Source organism: Cuculus canorus, chromosome 3 (genome assembly GCF_017976375.1).
Source record: "Cuculus canorus isolate bCucCan1 chromosome 3, bCucCan1.pri, whole genome shotgun sequence".
In the NCBI taxonomy this organism is placed as follows: domain Eukaryota; kingdom Metazoa; phylum Chordata; class Aves; order Cuculiformes; family Cuculidae; genus Cuculus; species Cuculus canorus.
The window spans coordinates 11,655,504-11,680,729 of NC_071403.1; the positions used below are offsets into that span (position 1 = coordinate 11,655,504).

The 25,226-nt window shown below is 38.8% G+C and overlaps 2 protein-coding genes across 10 annotated transcripts in view; one reads left to right on the forward strand and one right to left on the reverse strand.

Moving 5' to 3' along the window:
- The window catches only part of PHF3 (PHD finger protein 3), a 50,577-nt gene extending 43,651 nt beyond the window's left edge, over positions 1–6,926 (forward strand). For all 7 annotated transcript variants that reach the window (XM_054063986.1, XM_054063980.1, XM_054063983.1 and 4 more), the window contains 3 exons: positions 1,157–1,246; positions 2,515–2,710; positions 3,876–6,926. In XM_054063986.1, coding sequence (XP_053919961.1) covers positions 1,157–1,246; positions 2,515–2,710; positions 3,876–6,064 — 2,475 coding nt within the window. In that variant the 3' untranslated portion in view covers positions 6,065–6,926. The remainder of the gene's footprint in view (positions 1–1,156; positions 1,247–2,514; positions 2,711–3,875) is intronic.
- Positions 6,927–7,062: 136 nt separating this feature from the next.
- Positions 7,063–25,226, reverse strand: part of EYS (eyes shut homolog) — an 880,825-nt gene continuing 862,661 nt past the window's right edge. For all 3 annotated transcript variants that reach the window (XM_054063979.1, XM_054063978.1, XM_054063977.1), the window contains 2 exons: positions 20,627–20,788; positions 7,063–11,281 (listed from right to left, as the gene is read on the reverse strand). In XM_054063979.1, coding sequence (XP_053919954.1) covers positions 10,083–11,281; positions 20,627–20,788 — 1,361 coding nt within the window. In that variant the 3' untranslated portion in view covers positions 7,063–10,082. The remainder of the gene's footprint in view (positions 11,282–20,626; positions 20,789–25,226) is intronic.

Here is a 25,226-nt window from a genome sequence, read left to right on the forward strand (position 1 = left end):
CATAGACCCATTGTTCATCAGAATTCAAGTTCTGTCACATACTTTAAGATGTTTTGCTCTTACCTCACGGTAAGATGTTTCTTCAGGATGAGCAGCAGAGCTGGCTTTATAGAAGTTGAACTATTTTTTGTTTTTTATGGAGCATCTTCTGTACTATAAAGTAGCAGGGAAAGCTAGGACAAAATTTGCTACTGAAATAACTACCCTTAGTGGCATCCATTTTCTGAATTAGAGGTGAGAAAATTATAGCCATTTTCAACTCAAAGCGTTAAACAAGTCAGTACAAATTTTTGGAAGAGGAATGTCTACTGGTGTTTTCTGTTGACAGTGCAAGAAGTCTTCCTGTCTTCTACAACAGAAACCTTTGTAACAGGGTTTCTCTTTTGCCTGTCTTGTGGTAATATTGCTCCCAAATGTTCATTAAGACTAAATTGTCCCTAAAAAAGCCCAACAAGCTATGTAGTGTTCTGTCTGGTATCTGAGAGGCAGAGCAAAGATGCAACTGATTATAATTATCTTTACTTTGCTGTAAAACTTCAGTGAAGTACAAGGCATGCAGTACCCCCTAATATTAAAGGAATGTCTTATGAATATGATATGCTTTTTGATACTCTTCTGCTTTATTTCAAAAGACTATTTCTTCTTTCTAAATGATTCTGAAAGTCTATTTTTATTACTTGTGATTAATGAACTCACTAATACCCAAGAACAAGTTTCTGTCTGTGTATGCATTTGTGTATAGGTTATGTTTTTCCCTTACTATTAAGATTCTGAAAGTTTATTATATTCCTTCGTAGCTGTGGGGGTCTTATAGCAGTTTGATCCCAAAGAAAAACTGGGTGTTTTCAGAGCATAGTACAGTTATGTTTGCAGTTGATATTGCCGAAATAAATAGGGGAAGGTATAGATGAACAGTTTTGAATGCTAACTAATGTCAGTGATCATTAACTTTGCACTGAAAATCCTAATTTAAATATCCAGAATTAAAATGTAAATTAATTTGTTTCTACTGTTGTAACTTCTATTGATATTCTAAAAAATATAATTTAAGAATTATAAGAATTAAGTATGTCTTCAGTATGTGAAATAAATACTGGGTGAAGGATTTATTCCAACTTTTACATTGGATTGAGATATCTGTTGTCCTTTCTCATAGGATTTACCTGATAGTATTCAAGTAGGTGGCAGAATATCTCCTCACACTGTCTGGGAGTATGTAGAAAAAATCAAAGCTTCAGGGACCAAGGTGAGAATTTGACATATTGAAGGCTTTTGCTGATTAATATATGTATATATTTCCTGTTCACCCTAAAGATCTCTTTTTTTTTTTTTTTTTTCATGTAGCATTAGTGAAATATTTGAGATTTTAAGGATAAATCGCGACTATGTTGAATAGGATAGATGGCAGCTGATGGCATTTATTTTCTTGCTATCTAACCTTAGCCTGTCATTTTATGTTTGAGAATACTTGTATTCCTTTGAGGCAGTGACTCATTATGAATGTTTGGATACCACGTGTCTCAAGTTTACCCTTTCATTTCAGAGGAAAACCATTTCTGTGGTCCTCTGCTGGACTTGTCCCACTGTGTGCAGGTTGCCCTTGGACTGGGAAGCCCAAAACTGGATAGTGTTCTCTAGATGATCCCTCACAAGTGCTGGATAGAAAGGAAGAGTCATTTCCCTTGGCCTGCTGGTTGCTCCGGTTCTGACACCTAGTGTGCAGTTGGTCTTCTTGGCATGGGCATGATGCTGATTCACAGTCAACCTGTCCACCAGGACTCCCATGTCCTTTTATGTTAAGCTGCTTTCCAGACAACCAGTCCCTGAACCTGTCCTGGTGCGTGCGGTTACTCCATCTCAAAGTGCAGGATTTGGTCTTTGCCTTTGACCTTCATGAAGGTCAGCCTGTTTTATCAGCCTTCTGAGGTCCCTCTGAATGGCAGATCACACTCTTCAGGATGCTGACCGCAGCCCTTAGTTAGGTGTCATCTCAGTTTTGTGGAGAGTCTTCTGTCCCGTCTTCCAGGTCATTAATTAAGCCATTAAGCAGCATCAACCGCAGCACTGACTCATGAGCTGGGCTTTGATCATGATTCTGACATCTGAATGCTGCTCTTCCCTTGGTATTAATGAATATCTCAGACACAATAGATTGTAAAATAAAGCTTGCAAGTAAAGTTAAGGGTCAGGAAGGGGAATAATTACTTGGTAGCTGGCATGTTTCCTTAGAACTTGCTATTTAACTGACTGATAAAATGTTGGCTTTTTTGGTCATGCTCTGTAATTCTATTTTTTTTTTTAACTAAATGCTTTTTATTTGTTTTCTTCAGTTTTCTATAATTATTTTTGGCCTTGTTTCGGCTCCTGTCTCCTCTGTTGTTCTCTGCCTTCTTGAAGAAGCTTTTTCTCCTCCTCTAAACTGTGCTTTTAAATAAAGACCAGTCACATTTTTCTATGAAATTTTAATTGTCTTAGTATCTGAACATTTATTTTCTCTCCTCTTTTTGTACACAGGAGATCTGTGTAGTTCGATTTACCCCTGTAACTGAAGAGGATCAGATATCTTATGCATTGCTGTTTGCCTATTTCAGCAGTAGAAAACGTTATGGCGTAGCGGCCAATAATATGAAACAAGTGAAAGATTTGTACCTCATTCCTTTAGGCTCCTCAGACAAAGTCCCACATCATCTCGTGCCTTTTGATGGGCCTGGTAAGTACAGCTTGGAATCTGGTATCATAACGCTATCTTAAGAAGTTTACAACAGAAATATGAGAGAAAAATCAAATCTGAAAACGACAGCTATTCTGTTCAAACGTGTCATGAGTTTTCCTTATATTGTGTTAGGTTCCTTGAAAAGACATTCATTTCTCCTTGTGAGATTATTCTGATACTTTTGGCATTGTTGCTGAAAAAATTACTGTTCATAACTTTGTTTCGTGTTTACTATAGTTCTTCCCTTAACCCATGTGGCTTTGTAGGTTATAATTTCAGTAAATTCCGTGATGTAAGTGATCTATAATAGTAGTCATACCGAATTCCAAATTGATACTGTAACTTTAGAATAGTATTTTAATTTGAGATATACTAATTCCTTCTTTCTCAAGTGTTCTGAACTTTCTCAAAAGAGAGAGACATTGAAAGTTTAAGGAAAAAAAAGAGGTAGGCAAGGAAGAACAGATCGTGACATGGCTCTCAGTTGTTCTGCTTACTCCTGAGTTATTTTGTATCAATTTATTTTGGTTATAAAACCTGTGGATCATTTCTCCTTTTGAGATAGACAGGGCAGAAGCGAAGTGAGGATGGGCTACAACTCATAATATTTTGCAAGAGCCTAAATTATACAGAAAAACATGCATAATGAAGATAGCTAATAGAATACCTTGAAACACAGTGCCTTCCTGAGATGGGGGAAGCATTTTGGGAAGTTGCTCTTGGTAATTACTTGATAAAATATGTATAACACAAATTGATTAGGATACTTTGTGGTTGCAAGTGTGCTATTTACTTCCCCCCACCTTGTGCTTTGCTACTGCTGTTCCCAGACTAGCTGTGGTAGACTAACATGATGTTTAGAATCTGTGCCTTTTCTCATGTGACTACGTGTCCTATATAATTGTCTTATAGTCTATATTTAGTGATGTAGTGATCTAGTGGTTAAAGCAATTTTAATTTGCTATTTTTGAAGTAATATTTTTTGTGTTGGAAATACGTTTTTGATTATTTAATTTGCCTAATGATGGAAATTTCAAATGCTCTAAAATTAATGCCTTCTGTAATATGTTGTAGGAGTATGGATTTTTTTTTATTGTTGTTGAAATGATTGCCTTAACCAAAACATAAAGAGATGATAAACTGCTGTTACAATTTTGTACAGGGATTGAAATACATCGACCAAATTTATTACTGGGATTGATAATTCGCCAGAAAATGAAGAGACAGATTACTGCTGTTGCAAGTGTTACCAGTAGTTTTGTGGATGAAGCTTCTGAAAGCACCTTGAGTAACTTGCCACCAGAGAAGAAAAGCAAGCCAAACAGACCTGAAGTCTCTCATCATGAATTGGCACTAGAAGAAGAAGAGGAAAATGATTTTTTTAATTCCTTCACAACTGTGCTACATAAGCAGAGAAACAAACCTCAGCAATCTAACATAGAAGATGTTCCAGCAGTTATTGAACCGTTGGTGGAAAGTACCAAACATGAGCCACCGAAGCCTCTCAGATTTCTTCCTGGGGTCCTGGTTGGATGGGAAAATCAGCCTTCTACTCTGGAGCTAGCAAATAAACCATTGCCAGTGGATGATATTCTTCAAAGCCTCTTGGGTACAACAGGGCAGGTATGTGAACAAAGCAAGTCAGAAGTGAGTCCCAGTGAAGACACACCATTATTAAATGAACAAGCAACCCCAAAAGAAGAAAACATGGATGTTGCCGATGTAACTGCTGAAGTTAGTGAAGCAAAGACTAGTTTGGATGATTTACAGGAGTCCACTAACACTACTGTAACTGTGGATGCAGCAGCTGTAGGGGCCTTGAGTTCTGCAAGAAGTGCTGGTTCTGGTTCTTTGATAGGGCTGAGTCTTAAAGGAAAGCCTCCAGATGTCTCCACAGAAGCGTTTTTAGCAAATTTATCTGCTCAGTCACAGAATAAAGAAACTGAAGAAAGTAAAGAAAATGACCCAAAGCGGTTGTTACTTGACAAGGATAACATTGCACAGGAAGTTAGAAGAACCACAAATTCTAGCTTTTCTTCTTCCTCATCAACTACAGGGAAAAACCCCAGTGAGAACAACGTTAATGCAGGCTCTGCTGAAGGTACCACCGCCAATACCTCTAAATCACCACAATTTATTAACCTTAAAAGAGACCCACGACAGGCAGCTGGACGAGGCCAGCAGACTAATGCTACAGAAAACAAGGAAGGAGATGTTAACAGGAATGAAGACCGACATAATGCTTCAGGGAATGATCAAATGGAATCAGAGAATAAACAGTCTTCTGGAGAAGTGGGCTTAAACCTGTTTCAAAGTGATGCGCAAACTAATGAGGCACAGTGCAGTTCAGCTGCAGCAAAAGCAGATAACACAGGTGCCTCACAAGGAGAAGATATCAAACACTCTCCAGAAGATGCACTGATGCAAAGCATTGAAACAGTGAACTCTTTTAGAAGAGGACCAGCATCAACTTCATCTAATTTTGATGCGGAAAACGCTTCTCGTTCTGAATTTATTTCCAAAGTCCCAAGCCCTATTACAAGTGGCACCTTCTCATCTGTTAGACCACCACAGCAGAATTTTCAGCATCCTAAATCTAATCCACCAGGATTTCAGTTTCAGGGTCCTGCACCTCATAACTTCCCTCCACAAAACAACCCTATGTTTGGATTTCCTCCTCATTTACCACCTCCACTTCTTCCTCCTCCTGGTTTTGGCTTTCCTCAAAATCCAATGATGCCATGGCCTCCAGTTGCTCATTTATCAGGTCAGCCACCACATTATGCCGGACCCATTGCACAAGGGCTACCGGTAGCTCACAAACAGTCAAGATTTTTGGGGCCAGAAAATTTTTTTCAGAGTAAAGACGGCAGGAGACCAGAAAGACGCCACAGCGATCCTTGGGGCAGACAAGAACAGCATTTGGAGAGAGGGTTCAGCAGAGGAAAAAATGATCAACATAGACAAAGATTTTATAGTGATTCACATCACCAGAAGAAAGACAGACATGAAAAAGAGTGGAGCAACGAAAAATACTGGGAGCAAGATTCTGAAAGAAACAGACGCAGAGACAGAAACCAGGAAAAAGAGAGAGAGAGGAAAAGTAGAGAGGAAGGACAGAGAGACAAAGAAAGATTGCGCTCTCCACACAGTGATAGGGCTGCTGATGGAAGAAGCCCCAGAGAGACTAGAAATCCAGAAAAAAAGACAGAGAAGCCTAAAAGTGAAGAACAGGCTCATGAAAAAGATAAGGAGAGGGAGAAAGGCAAAGAGAAGCATAGAGAACGAGAAAGTGAAAAGAACAGAGAGAGACATAGGGACCACAGTGACAGAACTAAAAGCAAGAGGTAAAAAGATGCAGGCAGTCTTTTAAAATTCTATTTAAATAAACTGTTAGAGTAATGTCGTAAAACTTTGTATTAAAAAAAAAAAAGCCTGCTAGGATTGTGCCATCTTTTTTATTCAGTGTTGGTGTTTTGCAGAAACAAGTCTGTGTTTTGGTACCACTCTATGTACCAATACTCATCCTTTTTTTCATTATACCAACTATCACTAGAAGTAGGAGTTTAATATTTTGAAAAATTTTACATTGCTGTATATTCAAAATTTTAAAAGATTTCTTTTATTAATATGCAATAAAGGCTTAGAAATTTTCTTAGCTGATGAAGTTGGCTTTAGTCAAGTCTGCAATATAGTTGCTGCCTTTGGTAATTTGTGCTCTCTTCTGTTTTAAGATGCTCTGATAATTTTAAAGGCAAATTTCATACAATAATCTTTATAAATTGCACTGTTTTTAAAGACTGTAGCAAAGCCTCAGAATCTACACATGTTACAAGGAAATATAATATGCTCGGTGGTGTGAAGATTTTTTTTTTTAAATTATCTAGTAGTCCAATAAAATAATTGAAGTGTATTTCATTAGTTTTTCCAGTATTTTCTAAGCATCTGAAACAGTTTGTGACCAGAAATTGGAAGGCTGAGCTGCTTGAATGTTATTGCTTTAAACTGCACTTGTTTTAATAAGAAATCATTTTTAAACTAAATTCTTGAAAATATGATTTGTAGTGGTATAATTCATTTCTCCCATTTTCCATGCTTCAAAAACTTGAATACCTAAGCTTGTACATTACTTTGTGTTTTGCTATCCTTTTTACTGTAAAATGTAAATATTTTAAGGGATATTTTGATTCTAAAATGATAAAACTTTCTCACAGACTGTGTGTGTTTGATTTCATAGGTGTGAAACTGTAGGCTAAATGAATATAGCAGGCTGAGTTACAGAATGCTACATTTGTTGTGCACCTCATGGCTACCTTGTTTTGCATTTTGGGGTGCAGAGAGGGGGAAGAAGGACAAGAGGGTGTTTGTACCGTATAGGTCTCCTAGTAAATGGATATTTTGCAGTGACTGACATCCATTGGTGGAAAACAAAAAGCCAAAAAAGGCAAATCTGAAAACAAACTCAAATCTGCTGCTCTTATACTTCTTAAAATACACTGGTCATTTTGTTGAGTTTGTTGGAATCAGCAAAAGTATTCCATTATATAAAGAAAAACTTAAGTTTATTGTTCTGTTTTTCAGTGTTTTGTTTTTCACTTCGAGTACATGACCTTATGTACTAATGTAGCTTTTTGCACTGGGCTGTAGAAAAGCTTATTTCCAGAAAAAGGTCATTCCAGTCTCAGAACACGCTAATTGTTAGTTTTAATTATGAATATATTTTATGGTAAAATTTCATGTGGATACCTTGCAGAGGTAGCTTTGTGGTGAAATTGACTAAAATTAAAAACCTTGCACCGAATAAAGGGGATGGTGGACTTAAGTAACGTTTCTTAGACTCATACGTGAGAAGATTCATTAAAAAATAAATCCTATTTGTTCATAACTAGAAGCAACATTTAAACTTTTGACTTTATTCACATCATGTTCTCATGCTATAAAGCTAGTCTTTTCCAAATTAATTCCATGGTCTGTATAGCAGTAGCGCCACTGAGTGTATCTGGTAGTATTACACATGTGTTGTGTTCTTTAGACATAGAAGTGCACCAAAGCATTGCTGTGGTTTTTGGAGTAAATTTTGAGTTGGCAGCTCTGCTTGTGAAGATTTTCTTTTAACATGTTCAACTCCTGGTTCACTGGCAGTGTCTTGCACATTCACATCCATTTGTGCTCTAAAATTAAACTGGGAGCAAGGAAAATTGCAACCGTCTCTATGGAAGGGATGGGAATGGTTTCTTCCAGAACTACCAGAAAGAAGTTGTTTGGAAAGACTATGAAAAGATGTTCCAGGTTTGCTGAGTGCTTTAATACCTGCCTCTTGTGTGTAGAACCCAACGAGAGCCACAGTAAAACAACTCTTGAGGGAGAGTTTTGTTAAGAGTTTAAATTAACAATGACAGTTTCCGGGATTTGGTCCTAGAACCTGAGGTAGTGTAATGGGAGTAAATCCCACTACTCCAACAATAAAGGATGTTGTCTTCTTTGTTGCCTTTGGTGACTCTCCTTCCAACACTTGTGTTAGCTGGAAGTGCTGCAGTCACTTGTTCTACACTGAATCATTGCTCAGGCCACAAAAAGCAGTGTGTACTGGAGGAACTGGCAGTACACCAGGAGCCCCAGAGAGAACAGGATAAACCCTAAATACGCTCCCTTTCCCAGCATCGCATGGCCGTAAAAGGCCCTCCTGAGAGAAACTGGAAGATGAGAAGAGTCTGCAGCCAGCTGAAATGCCAAGTGGGCGTTGCGAGCAGCCCATTGGGAAGAGAGGAAGAAGCTCTGTTGCATCAGGCTGATTGCTTGAGGGCTCAGAGCAGCTGAAGAGGATAGAAGGAACCTCATGAAGATGTTTGCAGTTCCTTACTAAAACACCTTGAGGTAGTTCCATCACTCTCCTTCCCCTCACCCCCTCCTTAGTTATCTACAAGTTATCTGTAACTGCCATGGCAGTGCATTCATTGCTACATCTACTAATTATAGGTGTGTGGAATGTATTGTGTGTCACTTGGTTTTACTGTGCTTATGGTTTCTGCTTTATATCTGCTTTATGGAAAGACAAAATAAAACCCAGAATTAGTTACTTGTTTCTGATAGATACCCTCTAAAGACTTGTATTTGGAGAATTTCCATATGAGGTGGCCATGGTTTATTATGTGCTTTTGAGTAATCATAAAGTAAAAAAAGGAAAAGATGAGAATTAATCACTATTATTTTTATTTTAAGTGATTACTTATACAGTAAGCCAACAGTCAAATGAGAAATGTAGGTAGCATCATAAGTCATTTATTCAAGCAGATTAAAATATGACAATATATTTTTGTTTCATTGCTCACTAAAATAGAATATAAGTGAGCTTTTGCAGAAGGAATAGTTATTGGATTTATATAATCTAGTTGGAACTGGATGATCTTTAAGGTCTCTTCCAACCAAACTATTCTGTATATGAAGAGTTCTGTTGACTTTTGAGATTATTGGAAATTCAATATACTGCGACACAAACCTTCATCTAATAAAATGTCAAAATCTCATCTAGGGGCACATAAGCCAGACTGGTATGGCTAAAGCAAAGCAGGTCTTCAACATTCTAGGTTTTAAGCTTTTAGGAATAGAAGTCATTTGTAGGTAGACTGCCACATTCCAGCTGTGACTGGTTAAAACAAAATGTCTTCCTGTAGTGAATTGCAGGAACCTTCTGCTGGAGGAAAGCAGCAGTCATGGGTTTTATCTGTGTTGAAGTAATTATGTAAAATAACCATCCCTGCTCTTAAAATCATTCTTCTTTAATATTTTAGTGTGAAGTCTGGCGTACACAATGCATATAGACTCAGAAGGGAGGGAGAACAAATTCATTACCTTTGTGGACTTAACAAGTAATTGCAGGTGCTACGATTTTAAAATTCGCACTGCAATAAATGTGATTTTTGACCCAACTTCACCTTTTCTTCCCCACCTCCACATTTAAGTTTTCACATTTGACCTAAATATTACAAAATTAAAAAAGAGGAACTCTGCATTCTAATGAAATTTAAGAGTTTTGGAGGAACAACTTGTCTTTATAAAGTAATAAATAATATTGGCGTAACAGTTGGCTTTATAAGCTAATTACAGTCTATTTGTCTACAGAAAGACTAAACTTTCCCATTATTTTAAAGTTAAGTTAGTACTAAAGAGTATGGAAAATAATTTTATAAGTAAAATATCTAATCATGTTTTATATATGCTATTAATACTCAACATTAAAAAAGGGAATTGGGGACAATTTTATTAAGTGCTTTATTCTGTTGGTTCCTGAGTCTCTCACTACCAGCTCACACAAGAAATTGGAGGAAAAGCAAATATGCCACTTTTAAAGAGTCTTAAAACAGTTTTCCAATTAATTTCCATAATTTCCATTGTAAACATTATACCCTTCTGCTTTCATTAGCTGAATCTTCTTAGAATCTTGGAAAAGCACAACATCTTTTATTTTACCAATGAATTCCTTCTGAAAAAGCCCTGCAGTGACTATATTGACTTCCCTGCCAATTTCAAACCCACCAAAATAACAAATGCCACCGTAGTTTAAAGCAGTATATTTTCTGCGTGGATCAATATCTTCAAAAATAATTAGCTCCTCATCAAGATATACCTTAATACAAGTTTGGTTTTGTACTACAGTAACGAAATGCCATCTTTCATCACAACAGGTGGAGTATTTGCTGTGAATTAGAGGAACAGAGATTCTTTCTCCAAGATTAATCACAATTTTTAGTGTTCCATTGGCAAGACCAATGGCAAGAAAATCATTGTCTTCATCTTCACTTTTTCCCATCCATACTATTAAGCCTTCAGTTTGGCTGGTAGTAAAATTTAAAGAAATGCGGCTATACTGAAGGTCTCTTTTTCTATAATAAGGATCTGTGTATTTGATATAGGAGTTACCGATAAACTTTGCTATAAAAAACTGAATTTTGCTGTCACAGTACTTGCCTGACCAGCCTAGTGCGCATACACAGGTATAGGAAAATGAAGTAGGTTGAGGAATACAGAGAGCTTGAGAGCCACACCTGTTTTGTGAACAGTGAATAGATTGTTCACATGTACTCCCTGTCCACTCTTGTGGGCAAGAACAGGAAAAGCCTGAGTTTTCAACTTTACATGTTCCATTATTTTTGCACACTGTGTACCCACAAACTGTTCCGTCACAGTCACCAACGTTGGCTCCACCTTTGGGGTCAGTCGTGGTGAGCTTCAGTTCCTTATTGTTTATAACAATTTCTCGTATGCAACCGGTGAAACTTGTGGGTTCATTTTCTACGGCCATTGAATTAACAAGGTTTAAGGAAGACACGCCTCCAACAAAAAAATCTGTGTGTGTGTCTAGTGCGTTCATTCCGGGAGTAGCTTTTTGAGTAATGTTGGTACCATCCAGATCCAGGTAGCCTTCATTACCAACTCTTCCTGCTTTGAGTGAATGCCATGTATTTCCATTTGTATGGACCTTCTGAAAGGTCTGTAGGATGACCGTCTTGTCTCCGAGATTGTAGCGTAACTGTATAAATCCATTTACTAACGATATACATAGAAAGTCACCTGTAAAAACAGTATTAAATAGTTATACTTCTTAAAGGGAGGACACTGAAGAACAGCACATTCATAACCTTGATGCTCTCATGCCTGCACTGTCCTAGTTCAGTAACTTCTTTTCAGTACCCTTGTACCATCGTCATGTCTAAATCACACAAAGGGAAATGTTCCCTGGTGACCTTCTTGTGGCCTTCCCCTCCATTATTGGAAACTGAGCTCGTGTCTGCTTCAAAGTAAAAAGCCCAGCCTTCTGCAAAGCTCTGCTTTGCTGCAGAGATTAGATAATTGTGAGGTAGGAGGAAATAGAATCACTTTGGCATCCGGGGAATATGAGTTGGTGAAAAAGAACCAAGTTTTGGCCAAGTTATAAGTGCCAGAATACTCTCAATTTCCATATGTTGAATAAAATCTAGATGGATTGGTCAGTCTGTAATGCGCTGTTTGTCCACACCAAACATACTCTGCTTTCCCTGAACCTGCTTTTTTGCAATGGGGATGTTTTGGGTTTCGTAATCTGACAGCTGTAGGAACAGATAAGCTTTCTATTGAATTGTTCTTCTGGAAGTCTTCATGACAGGAAGAATTTGGAGATAGTTCTTTTTTCTTGTACTGCCGCTGCTTCTGGCCTTACAAGCAATATAAAAGGAGAGAGTACCATCTTGAGCTGTACTTGGAAACATGAAGAAGAAGAGGTGGGAAAGGTTAAGAAACAGGAGCTGGAAGGAAGGTATGAAAGGGCAGAGATAAAGTCTAGTAGGGGAAGGTGACAGGGAGGCAGAAGAGGCCGGCAGAAGAGTCTGCTTTTGGAAATAGTAGGCATAAGGTGTTTTCGGTTTGGTTGGTTGGTTTGTTTTTAAGTAGGTTTGTAAGGTTTCACGTAGTCCAAGTTTCATGTAGTATTTTACTAATGAAAGAATACTTCTAAATTTGGAAAGTACAGTTTCCTTTAAGATTTGGCATTCTTAAGGGTGAACCTGTTAATAGAATGATGAAGTTAGCTTTCTTCGGGGTTTGATTTTTGAATATATCTAATCCTTGAGTTACATTGCCTTTATTGAAGTTAAAAATGAATGGCTTGATTTACTGGAGCTCTCTTTTCAGCAGTTGTTCAGGTTCCCGTTCAGTCAGAGTGGAGCTATTTCAGTTGTATGAGTGGCTGTAGAGCACATGCTTCACGCCTCTCCTTCTCTGCCCCAGACATCCATGGGCAGAATGAGAAGGGGGCTGTTCCTTCTTTCAGCTCTGGTCCAGCAATGGTAGAGCACTTCCTTCTAGCTTGCTAGTTCCAGTTGTGATGATCTGCTTTACTTCCCTGCTTTTACTGTTCTTTTTTGCTACCTTATTTGTTTCTGACTTTTTCACAAAATTAATTTAGTTGCCTTCACTTGTGGTTTCTCCTGATGAGTGATGAAGCTGTAAGCTTGCCTAATTTTTCAGTGCATTGTTTGAATGCAGTCATCTCACGCTTGTTTGAACAATGTATGTAACCTACTTGTCTATTTCTTTTATCAGGACCTCTATCCTAAGTTAAGAAAGGAGCATTAGAAAAAGTTTCTGAACTACCTCTTTGGTGGCCTTCTATCCCCTCTCCTACCCAGACATGCAGTCTTGCGTAAGGACATGAGTAAGGATATGAGTACTCATTCTTTGCTGTTTGGGAAGAAGGAAAACATGACCGAGGTGCTTGCTCATCTGTTTTGTAATCAAGAGCTGGAGAAGCTGGAAGTTCTCCGAGATTTCCTGGCCTGCAGGGAATTTTTTTGGTAGCTTTGCACATTTGACAATGTCTGCAATGACATTAGAATGGTGCTTCAGTGATGTCTAGGAAAAAGTGGATGCAGTTAATCATAGTGCTTCTGACTCAAGCCTAATGATGTCTGTTGGCTAATGTACTTGCCGTGACTTTCAGAGTCTTATTTAATCAAGAGTGAAACTGTGTCACCACATTTTCTATCTACCGTACAAAGAAAGGTTATGTCTAAATGGTCTAGATTGTGTTCTAGCACAGATTTGAAACCTCTTTTTTCACAGATGACCTTCCATTTTAGTCTTTGTCAAGAACAGCAGAGTGTTGAGATGAATTTTCTGCTGTGGACATTGATCCCAGGGTTCAGCTCAGTATTTCTCCATGAAATTTTATCAAGCCATAGGTACTACCTGGAGACAACTGGCTGAAAACATTTTAGGACTCTGATGTAAGGTAGCGTGTGCTACATGTCCATGAAACTTCCTCTCAAAGTGAAGGCAAATTATAGGCTTGGCTTTGTTCCTCTTTAGCAACCAGAGACATTTTCAACAAGGGACCTCAATCTGCCCTGTTCCTGAGGGATGTGTCGTGTGGCTGTAGCCTGCACAGGCCTACGCCATCATAGGAATTGCAGCACCATTTTAAACAAACAGCATTCTTACCACCGAATTCCTCCTCTCAGCAGTCTCAGTATGGGAGACCATGAAGCAAGGTGGTTTCCACTGTTTGTGTTTGAGCATTAGTTGGATCTGTCCCCTACAACCTTTACTAGGACCGAAGACCAAAGGAGGTTTTATCCTCAAGTTTTTCCAGGACTTGAATTTACACCTGGTCTGTACTTTCTAGAAAATATGACCTACACACAGCTTGGCTTCAAAGTGCAACATGTTGAGACCCCTGGTGTTGAACAAAACCTTCAGTGGTAGTAGCATTCCTGCCCCTGTCACCTTCCCTGTTTCAGTGAAATAAAAAGAAGAGGTTTGGGATTTTCTGTTTTGTTATAGCCCAAGTGCTACAAGATTGTTTTCTTGTCTTCTGAAGGGAAGGGAATTTTGTAGCAGGTGTTGCCTTACAGAAGGGACTGTTCTGGAGTTAAAACAGTACTTCTGCTTGCAAACCCTAGTTCAGGGTCTTCACCAAATAACTGAAGGTCAGAGTTGTTCCACCTTAGGATGAACTGTCTCTATTCCATAGTAGAAGCCAGCACTCCAAATCAGGTATTAATTTTCCATCATAACTTTAATTTTTAGGTTTTCATTATGTGCACAAGTCTCCCATATCAGATATCGGCATTCCCAGGAGCCAAGTCAAGTCTATGTCCTGGGCAGTCAGTTCCTAAAACTGGGAGTTAATGGAAAGTCTCCTGTAAGTACATCCGACTACTACTGTGAGATGTGGATTATCCGTGATGAGATCTGCTTTGGTGACTTCTTATGATGAATTCTGAATGCATCACAGAAATTTCAGCTTGCTACTGCTCAGAATAAGTGTGTAGATCTGTAAGGAAGTGGGTTATAGTCACACAGTTAAGTCTTAAACTCTCCCAAATGGTGACAGTGCCCTTTCATGTTCAGCCTTCAGCTAGACATGCAGGAGAGTGTCTGTATATCCCCGTCCTGAGAAGGGATCATGCTTCGGTTACCACAGGAAACTCATCCACATGGAAATGTGTCAAAACTTTGTACAGTTGGAAGCACATTCTAGGAATGCTGCACTCTATTTTGCAATGTCCTATTCATGCCAGAAGCGTTAGCATGCATAACAAATGCAATAGTGGTACATTTACGCAGCGGTGCTGGCTGAAGATGTTTGCAGTTACTGCCTTAAATATCCAATCTGCCTAATGCCAATACATTTCCTAAGAGGACTGAATGCAGTGTCAGTAGATCCCAGGCTGACAGACCATGGGCAAGGAGGGTATCCTGGAAGGTATTTATGACATTTCATGTCTCTTCTTCACAGTAACTCAAAGTCTACACTTGTGCTCCATGTTTATGCGTATAAGACAAAGCCTTTACAACCTGCTAAGACTACGCAAATTTATTCCTACACTTCACTGCAAATTGACAATAAGAAGGATTTCCCGCTAATTTTTTAAGGCCAAAGGAGCTTCCCGAACATCATTTTCAATAACATTGTAAGCGGTGGATGCAGTCTTCTAGTCAGTGGTGTTCACCTTTTTGACACTTGTCTTGTCCCCAGCGATACAGAGGTGCAAGTCTTTCTAGAGCCTCCCTGTTTGCTCAAAACTCACCAATTAGTTCCAGGACTACTGAAGGTCTAAATACCTTTACAAAGACTCATAAGGTGTCTGATGCTTGTCTTTTTTCTCATCCTCTGTTTCTAAGCAGAAGCCTCTGTGCTATAGTACTCTGCTGGGAGTGGAGGCTTTGATGAGCTCAGTGCTTCAGCAGCTTCTGCAGGGCAGGTGTCTCAAGAGCTCTAGACAGTGGTTTCCAGGTTACAGAACGTATATAGTCTTTGTTCCTTCAGTCATTTTGGAGCCCAGAGACAGGATATCTGCATGTGTTTGCTGGCTTCAGTCTATGCCTTCTGTTGCTTTTATCACACCTTGCTGTCCTATAGCTCAAGGCTAGAATGCCTGTTTCTGTCACTGCGGTATCAGGTAGCATCCCCTGCTCCCTCCTCTCTTCCCCTTTTCTTTTTCAGAAACCTTCCATTGATCACTGGCACCATCTCAGTGACAGAGTGGACATTTGAACCTTATATTCTCATAAGCAGTAACATTTACAGAAATAATTCCCAGTTTATGAAATTGGTTTCAGTATGTGCTCATCTTTGCTCTAAGTTGATCTCTTTAAGCCACCGTAATAAATTGCCTGTGTCTCCAACAGCAGTATTGCCTCTTGTGGGTATGATGCATCCTATAACCATCATAGCTCCGGATGTATCTTTGCTCTCTGCTCTTTCCTGCCTTGCTGAACTCCGTTCACATTGCTTTCATTCTTCCTTTTTATCATCCTGTTCTTCGTGATTTTCCTTTCACCCTGCTTTCCTGTGTGCTTTTCCATGGACCCAAATCATGTCCTCTTACACTGTGATCCTTCAGGTGTTCTTCCAGGAACACCTAAAGACTTTTCTTGTCTAGTAGGGGTTGAAATAGCCACATCAGCCTGCGGCTGAATGGCTGTAGTCTGTGGCCAAGGGAGGTGATGCACTGTGGTCTCCACATGAGAGGGAACCTAACTGACCAGCGGCTGTCCTTCAGAGCTGGTCTCCTGAGCGCTTCCAGGAGCCAGAGTAAGGTCTGGGGCAAAGGAGAAAGCAAAGCAGAAGTGGGAGGACTATAGATAGGTAGAATAAAGGAACAAAGGACAGAAAGATGAGCCTTATTCCCACCCTTCGGCTTCTGCTGCTGATTGCTAGTGCATTATACATCAACATGGTTGAAGTTTGTTCTCAACCTAATATCTTTTTTTTTTTGCTTTCCTTGGCAAATCCTTCCTTTGCCTTATCCTTAGGGGTTTGTTAACCTTGATTCTGTCTTTGCCATGGTCCGAGTGCACGCACACAGTCAGCTGACAGGTTAGAGCAACTTGTTGCAGTTATTGTAACTTGATCTTTTATCTGGTGATGACCATAGCGCATCTAATGCACACTTATAGGAGCTACTGGTGGATATGCTGCCACGGATATTTGCACAATGTTTCTACTCCAGGCGTGGAGCTGCACCTCACAGCTAATACAAGACTGAGAGCAGGTATCAAGCCAAACCTGTAAATTTCTCAAACCAGATAGAATATAACTGTGGCAATAGGTAATTCCAGCTTCCACTTGGAGCACTATCTCAGAGCAGAAGGGCATAGCTAAAAGCCAGAATAGCCCCGCAGAAAGAGTGGTGCTCGTGGATCTAGCAGGGGTGGATGATTATCTATTTGTAGGTTAGACCATTCAGTGTCACCTTTCAAAAATGCTGCTCTCCTCAGTGAAGAAACTTTTTTCTGCTTCCTTTAGTCACCAGTGTCGCCGTGGCGTATTTTGGCAGCCAGGAGCCACCTTCCTTGGGCAACCTCAGTTTGTCAGCATCAGTTGCACTATCAGTGGCAAATGGGTAGCAACAACACTTCATAGGCAACAGATTTCAGGGTGACAGGGATGTCACCCAGGTAGCTGGCAGTTCTGCTGCCTACGCTGCTAATTTAGTCCACGCAAATGATCCCAAAACTAAGAGCAGAGCAGAAATTAGGTCCCTTTCAGCTAAGGAAACATGGCTGACAAGGCAGAAGATTTAACCACTCTATGTTTCTGTTCTAAAGGTGAACAGATAATCAATAAGTTTCTGATAAGGAAAACAACATTCCTCCCTTGTGGGTTTCTAGAAGTTCTCAATATTTCCAAAATATTTTATTCCAATTCCATGATTCAGTTTTCACCATAAACAATGCCTTAGAAAACTATGCAGACTTCACACACTCATACTGGCTCTGTCTTGTCTTCAGGCTTTAGGTTTTTCAACTGAAATGCCTTAAATATCAGGAGTTAAAGATTAGAGTTTTTTCAGAACAGGTATGTTACACGTAATCCTGTTAAAGAGTCACTGGTGTTGCAAATGTTGATTATTAAATTTAGCGTGAGTCATTCCATTCTGTTTATTAAAGTAACTTCCTTCTTAGTCACCTAGCATAACTGTTCTTTCTCGTCTCTTCAGGGAGCAAACCTTTCCATCACCCTGGCCTGAACTCTGGAATAGTACAGACAGCCTACAACATATTCCACATTCACAAACAATTTAAAGCTTCAGAAATGCTCTGACTTAATGAAAAAGTAATGCTCCTTACTACGTTTTACCCAGAGTGCTGAGACTTTCAAGTATATAGAATGGTCTGTGTAAATGGACTGAATTATACATCATTCAAGCAGTTGATGGGCAGCCAGCAAACCCTGTCTGAATGAAAGACTATTTGTTCAGTGGGGCTCTCACACTCGTTGGTAGCAATAGATACGCTGTACATGAGAAAATGTGCAGTGGGCTGGCCTGTTACTGATGCTCTGCTGAACTCCGCAAGAGTGCTGTTATTATTTGCAGAGATTCCTTCAGAAATAGTGCATACAACTATCTGCTACCTTTTTACCTCACTGGCATAAAAAAAGTAACCAAAGTTGTGAGGGGGGTAGTTCTTGTCATTCTATCTGTGAGTTTCCAAGCTATAATATGCATACATATCTCACTTCTTCAACGGCCCTCAACCTATTAATATAAATTTTCCCAAACTTTGGAAATTATTTTCTTACAGCCTGAAGAAATCAATTCTACCAGACTTAAAGTCATGATACGTGTTCACAAACAGCCAACAAAGCGAGAAAACCGATGACTGACAGAATTACAGCAGAGAAAGATTCATAGGATGTTTTCCGCTTAAAGCCAATTTTCCAGGCGTTTAAGTGTCTGTACTGAAGTAATCACATTGTTAGCCAAGTGGAGGCTGGAACCAGCTGGAACGAGTAGGGAGAGTAGCCACCTACCCGCCCTTCCTAGAAATGCGTATGAAAGTCATCTCATGACATGATGTCATGGACATCTCATGTTTATTTCTTCACCCACTAAAGATTTTGTTTTTCTAATTGTAAGAGGATTATTTGGTGAGGACATGGCCCCTGAAGGGAAACTCCCAGTGTAGTGTTTACATGGATGACAAGCCAGGCCGGTGTATAACTGTGCTACTGGGGGATGCTACAGCTCAGTATCATCGCTAAATTATCTGCGTCATCAAAGTCCATTTCTTTAAAAAAAGCAGCATTGCCTAGTGAGGAAAAAAAAATCTTCTAATTATTTCCTATTAAAAAGGAGTTTTAGAAAAAAAAAATCCTGTGATTTTTGGCAATCTATTTATTATATCTTACATAACTGTGTAGAAGAAAAGGCTTTATGTAAAATGCTTTCTAAACTAATCCCCAACAGAAAGCTCTTTCACATCTGCTGGCTGCTAAGAATACTTCTGAGTCTTTCATCAGTCTAATTCTGTCTGGATTTGACAGGATTATGCGAAAGCAAATATAAAGAGCCCGATGATTAGCTTTTCCTAAATCTTTCAAAACTTCAGGACAGTGAAAATGGAAACAGGAAATCTGTAAAGAAATTAAATTACTCTATGGAAGATAGTTTTTTATTTTGAAATGAAATGGATATGATTCTAGAAAGTGATTTAAAGGAAATATTCCTTCTCATGCAAACTCAACGTTCATGAATGGCAGTAGAATGGGGCACGCTTATGCTAAACCACTCTTGGCCCAAGTTGAACAGACTTAGCACTCTCTTTGCTGCTCCAAAGAAATATTTAATTTCTCTATGTTTGCTGCTTCTATGACCTTTTTTGGTGAGAGATTCTTTCTTCTCTTCTGATTTTCATGGCCCATATAATGCTTTAGTTTATACAGGAGAGAACTATCCAGAAAGAATCTCAGAGTTTGGCCTGTAAATAACAGAGTTATGAAAGCTTCGTTGTAGAAGACAGAGTTCTTTGCAAATAAGTGTATTTGTACTACAGATGTTCCATATGTTTTTCTTTGAAGCTGCTTCTCTATGTGGTTGTAATTAGAACAGATCAAATAGGTGATAGCAGCAGTGCGTGATCTATTACCAGTCTTACCCAATAATGGCCTGTTAAAACATCGGTGTACAGGATAAAAAGATGGTAAAATAGGCATATGTGTGTTTCTATGTACGTATGGCTGAGCATGTTTATTGAAATGTCTCTCTTTAGGCTTTGAAAAAGGAACGTAAAAAATCATTATAAATAGTTAAATGGTTTTTTTTTGTCATGCAAAGGCCCATTTTTTTGCATAATGTACTTAGTACAAGTGGAAAATCTGTGCTATGGTAATTTTCTGGATTATATGTAATGCTTCCATTTAAAAATGTGCAAGACATCACATAAATGCAATATAAAGATGAAGTATGTTAATAAAGTAATGAAAAAAAATTATACTTTAAAGACTACATTTTAAAATCTATTTATAGTGGTTGGCAAATTATGTTTCCTTGCCATGAAGTTTTACGGATGTTAACTCAGTAAAGTTTAAAATCCTTTTATAAGTAGTAGCGATAATTTATTTCAACTTGTTTTTCATTCTGCATGCCTGGCAAATGCAGAACTTGTATGTTGCAACAGCAAGCTTTTCAGCATTACATAATAAAGCAAACTTCTGATGAACCTCATTAGCTCTCTCTTAGGCTGTTCACATTTGCTTAACTTGTGTGGTCAGTTTTTATAGGACTTTTAGTTTTAGTCATTTTAAAACACTGGACCCGAGTGAATCCCAATGTAGCTGCACTGAAACTGGGAGCATTATCAACAAATGTCTGTTGAAAAGATGGCTACAGTTAATTTTCAGAGGAAAATGTTTTCCTGAACCACTTCAGTAAATACTTGCTGACTTTGGAGAAATCCAAAATTTTGTTATGCATGTTGTTTGTTGTTTTTTTTACTAAGTTGGTTATTTAATTTAAGCTTTTCATAGTGCAAAACTCAGTCACCATGGACAAGGAGATACAGGGATTAAGTGTCTAAGTCACTTCTATGTCCTGCCTTTCGTTTTCAAAGAAGTATCTGAATATATGTACCAGCAGACTGGAATATTCTTACCGGACTGAGTGCCCAGATACTGTGCAGTGTAAAACAAGATACCGTCTGGAGATAGAGGCTGAAACTGTAGTTTGATATGGGTCCTATGCCGGATATAAAAGGGTGTGAATGACATCCACGATGATTCATTACTTCTGAAAGATGGATCACTAATGGAAATATCTGAAAAATACAAGAGGAAATGTCTTCTGAAAGATATTTTGAGAGGACTGCATTATTAAAGACACCAGTTATCTACAGTTATTTTGTACAGTTCATAAATGCTGTACGTAATACTCACAATTCTTCCCTTTCTGAAGACTAAAAATAACCTAGATGCAGAATGAAATTTAGACAATAGCCTAATCAATGCTATTTTATCTTCTGTGTTTCCTATTTTCATCAACGATCAAGCCCATAGTTGTAACGCAAAATAAATGTGATCTTTTCAGGGTTTGTTTTCAAATTAATTTAAGTTTAAATTTTACATCATTTAAAAATTCATATGCAAAATACTTTTGCAGGACTCGGCATAAACATTTATTTCTTCACCATTCAGATGAAAACCTTAGAGGAGGATTTTTAATGAACTGCTTTGTGTGTCTGTACATTTTATGTGGAATGTGTTTATTATTTGCTGCTGAAATCTGCTTTAGGATAATCATACTGAGATGCTGGATGATTCAAGTTGTCCTGTCTTATACTGAAATGGAGCACTTTCACACAACTCCATTGAGGATATAATGTACACTTTTGAGTTCTACGCAACTTCATCATTCTGTCTTGCCACTTCTCGCAGTGCTGATTATTTGTATGCCCCCAAGAAACTGGGCTGGTTAAACTTCCTTCAGCCAACTATCCATAAAGGCTTGTGGTGGTAGGATGAGGGGGAATGGGTATAAAATGGAGAGGGGCAGATTTAGACTACACATTAGGAAGAATTTCTTCACCATGAGAGTGGTGAGGCACTGGCACAGGTTGCCCAGGGAAGCTGTGGCTGCCCCATCCCTGGAGGTGTTCAAGGCCAGGTTGGATGGGGCCTTGGGCAGCCTGAGCCAGTGGGATGTCCCTGCCCATGGCAGGGGGGTTGGAACAAATTGATATTTACGGTCCCTTCCAGCCCAAACTATTCCATGATTCTATGATTCTATGATAAATGATTATCCTTTTCTATGTTGTTTATGGCACCTGAAACCGTTTCAAATTTTTCCCACTGTAATGACATTACATATTTGAGATATAATTATGTTAGTTATCAGCTGGTTCATTATCGTTTGGTTGTTAGTTTGCTGTCTTTGTCAGTTCACTGGAATAAGTCAAGCTATTTAGATGTGCAGGGTACATTTAGACCCGTGTGTGATAAGTCATTTTTACTACTTAGTTAACAGCAGAACTAAATGCCTGAACTGTAAGTGCTGCTCCCCTCATTTTTCACAGTGTTTCTGCTGAAATATGCTTTTCTCTCTCTTCTCTCCTTCTCTTCAAAGAGGCCAACATCTTTCATCAGTTTAGTGCTCCCAGTTTCATGGTTTTATAGTAATTTGCTTTCAGTGAAATATACCTTCAAGATGTCCTTGTAGAGCATTCGTAGGCAACCTAATTTTATCTTTCCACACTCAAGATTTCTGGATAGCATCTGCTTGTGAATCCATTTGCCATCCAGTTGCACTTTGTGTTGCCCATCACAGATGGGCCTTAATTATTAGATCGGTATACAGTCAGTGTACTGCAAGAGTTTGTAATTCGTCTATTTGTCACACCACCTTTCTCAGAATACGGTTCAAGGTGTTCTTGGTGGACTGAGTCCAGTGGACAGATGCACCGTGATCCAGGATCCAGATCTGTCTTCTGTTATCAGCAGAGGGATGCCTCTTGAATGGGCAGTAACAATACAGCTGGCCTTTTTGCTCATTTGCAACACTAGACGACAATTAATACTTCTGAGGAAGGTTCACAGATTTAACTTCACAAGTTCTTAGTAAGTCTAAAAGTAAGTTTTAATCTCTGGAATAGAATCATAGAATCATAGAATCATAGAATCATAGAATCATGGAATAGTTTGGGTTGGAAGGGACCTTAAAGGTCATTTAGTTCCAACCCCCTGCCATGGGCAGGGACACCTCCCACTGGCTCAGGCTGCCCAAGGCCCCATCCAACCTGGCCTTGAACACCTCCAGGGATGGGGCAGCCACAGCTTCCCTGGGCAACCCGTGCCAGTGTCTCACCACTCTCATGGTGAAGAAATTCTTCCTAATGTGTAGTCTAAATCTGCCTCTCTCCAGTTTATACCCATTCCCCCTCATCCTATCCCCATAAGCCTTTATGAGTAGCCCTTCTCCAGCTTTCCTGTAGTCCCTTCAGGTACTGGAAGGTCACAATAAGGTCTCCTCGGAGCCTTCTCTTCTCCAGGCTGAACAACCCCAACTCTCTCAGCCTGTCAATATCAGTATGTAAAGGATTTATGAAATGTTTAAATGATGAGAATCAAGCTTTTATTGAGCTGCTATTCAATCTATGCATATATCCTCATGCAAACACATTACGTTTACAGTTCACTCCCATCCTAAGCATCCTGATAGCTGTTACGATATCAAGGCTAGGCAGTGCCTATGGTAATATATTACATACCATCCAAAATGTGAACTTCACAGCATCTATACTTAAAAGCTGGCAGACATAAAAAAAAAATGTAACAGTAGCAATTACCCCGAAAGATAAATAGTAATAAGACTTGCTGAACAGTTTAAGTGATGTAATTTGTATCACAGATCAGGTATGAAAGGCAAAGGAACACTTAATAATTTTCCTATGGATTTTTAGGTGCTTTTATTTTTTTCGGTAAGAGAAAGTGTTCACCATTAGTAGCTAAAGATGTGATCCCTATACTGATGTGTTCATATTTAAATATCAATCAGAAATACTAATTCATTTTGTTCATAGATATTTTTACTTTATGCATCATTTGGAAGTCAGTCTTCTCTTAGAAGACATCTTTGCACAGTGTGACTTACATATGGAGGAACTGTGCCACAGCTGCCAATCTTATATTAAATATGCTGCTGCTTAAAAGGTTACACCAGGTGAAGTGTACAATGAGGCATCTGAAATTCTTCGTGTCAGATTCAGCTTCACTTTGTCGATATAGTTAATTCTTTACTGCTTATGAAGGAAGCATGGAATAGTGTGAGAGGAAAATGCTCAGCAAGAGCTGGATTGAAATACGGCATTGCTTATCATTGGAAGGTATATGAAAGGAAGATGGCTGTGATAAAAAGCCTTGGAGCAGAGAGAGAGAACAAGGATGAAAAAAGGTGATTTTATAGTACCACACGGAGAATAAATTCAATCCATGGTTTTACATTACAAACAGAGTATTAGAAAATAAGACCCATGTCTTCAGCAGCAGATGTCAGAATGCTTTAGAAAGGAGGTATTATCCCGATTTGTAGATATCAAATAAAATACTATATATAATAGATTTCATTCTGAAACTTCCAAATATTTTATTCCCATTTTGCTAAAAAAGTGATTTTATTCACAATAAATATATCTTAACAAATGTCAAAAAGCAGCATAATTTGCCAAAATACAGCAGGAGTAACTACAGGAAGAATGACTTCTAATTTGCATATAAGTTATCTATAGATCTTTTAGTACTGACTATATGCATGGGAAGAATCTGACTTGACAGGTACCTGGAAATGTGGACCCATATCTCAGAACAAAATGCTTTAACATTACTGCAGTGCACGGAGACAATCAGTATACAATTTCATTCTTGCAACATTGCATCTATAGACAGACAAACCTTTAAGGTGAAGAGTAAGATAATTTAAGCTTTTCAATTTGCTTTTATGGCAGGGATATATAAAACTAACGTGTCATGTCGAATGCTGGAGTACTGTGCTTTTGTTTTCTTGGAAACAAACTTCTTTTTCTACCTAAGATGAGGAAGTAGGAAGTATAGCTAACCTTGCAATAGAAAGTTCAAGTGTTACAGATGCTTATTCCAGAGAAACTCTTGGCTAAAACAAATGAGATGAATGGATGCCTTTGCCAGTCCTATAAGCTAAATTTGTAGGATTTGTGTTGCTACACTACTCACTAGGGCGCTTAGCACTGTGTGGTACCTTGTAACCTCAGCAGGCATTTAAGCAAACATTTCTGTTCTATATCTGATTAATGACTCCTTTTTCTAGGCTGAGGACTGGTATCTGATGAAGCTATACATTTCTAAATGATACCAAAATAAACTCTAAATCCCTTTAGAGCAGTTAGAGCTATGGGAACACAAATTCTAGTGAGTACTTCTGCTGAAATGTGCTTTTCTTTACCACTGCCACGTTTTAATACCTTCCATGTTCCTCCTGCTACCCTCATTTGATCACCCCTATAATGCTCACAGATCCTGTTCAACTGTTCTTATGACCAAAGGTTTCTAGGTTACTCTTGCAGCTCATTTTCCACCACTGAAGGTGAAGTGCTTGTACTGCTTGTACACATTCCAGTCTACATTTTGATGGCATTACATTTTGGTAGTTTCTTCAAGCAGCTTGTTGCCTCACAACTTTCGGAAAGCCCATTTTGCTCTTCAGCATGTCAATGAAACTCGAAGTGGAAA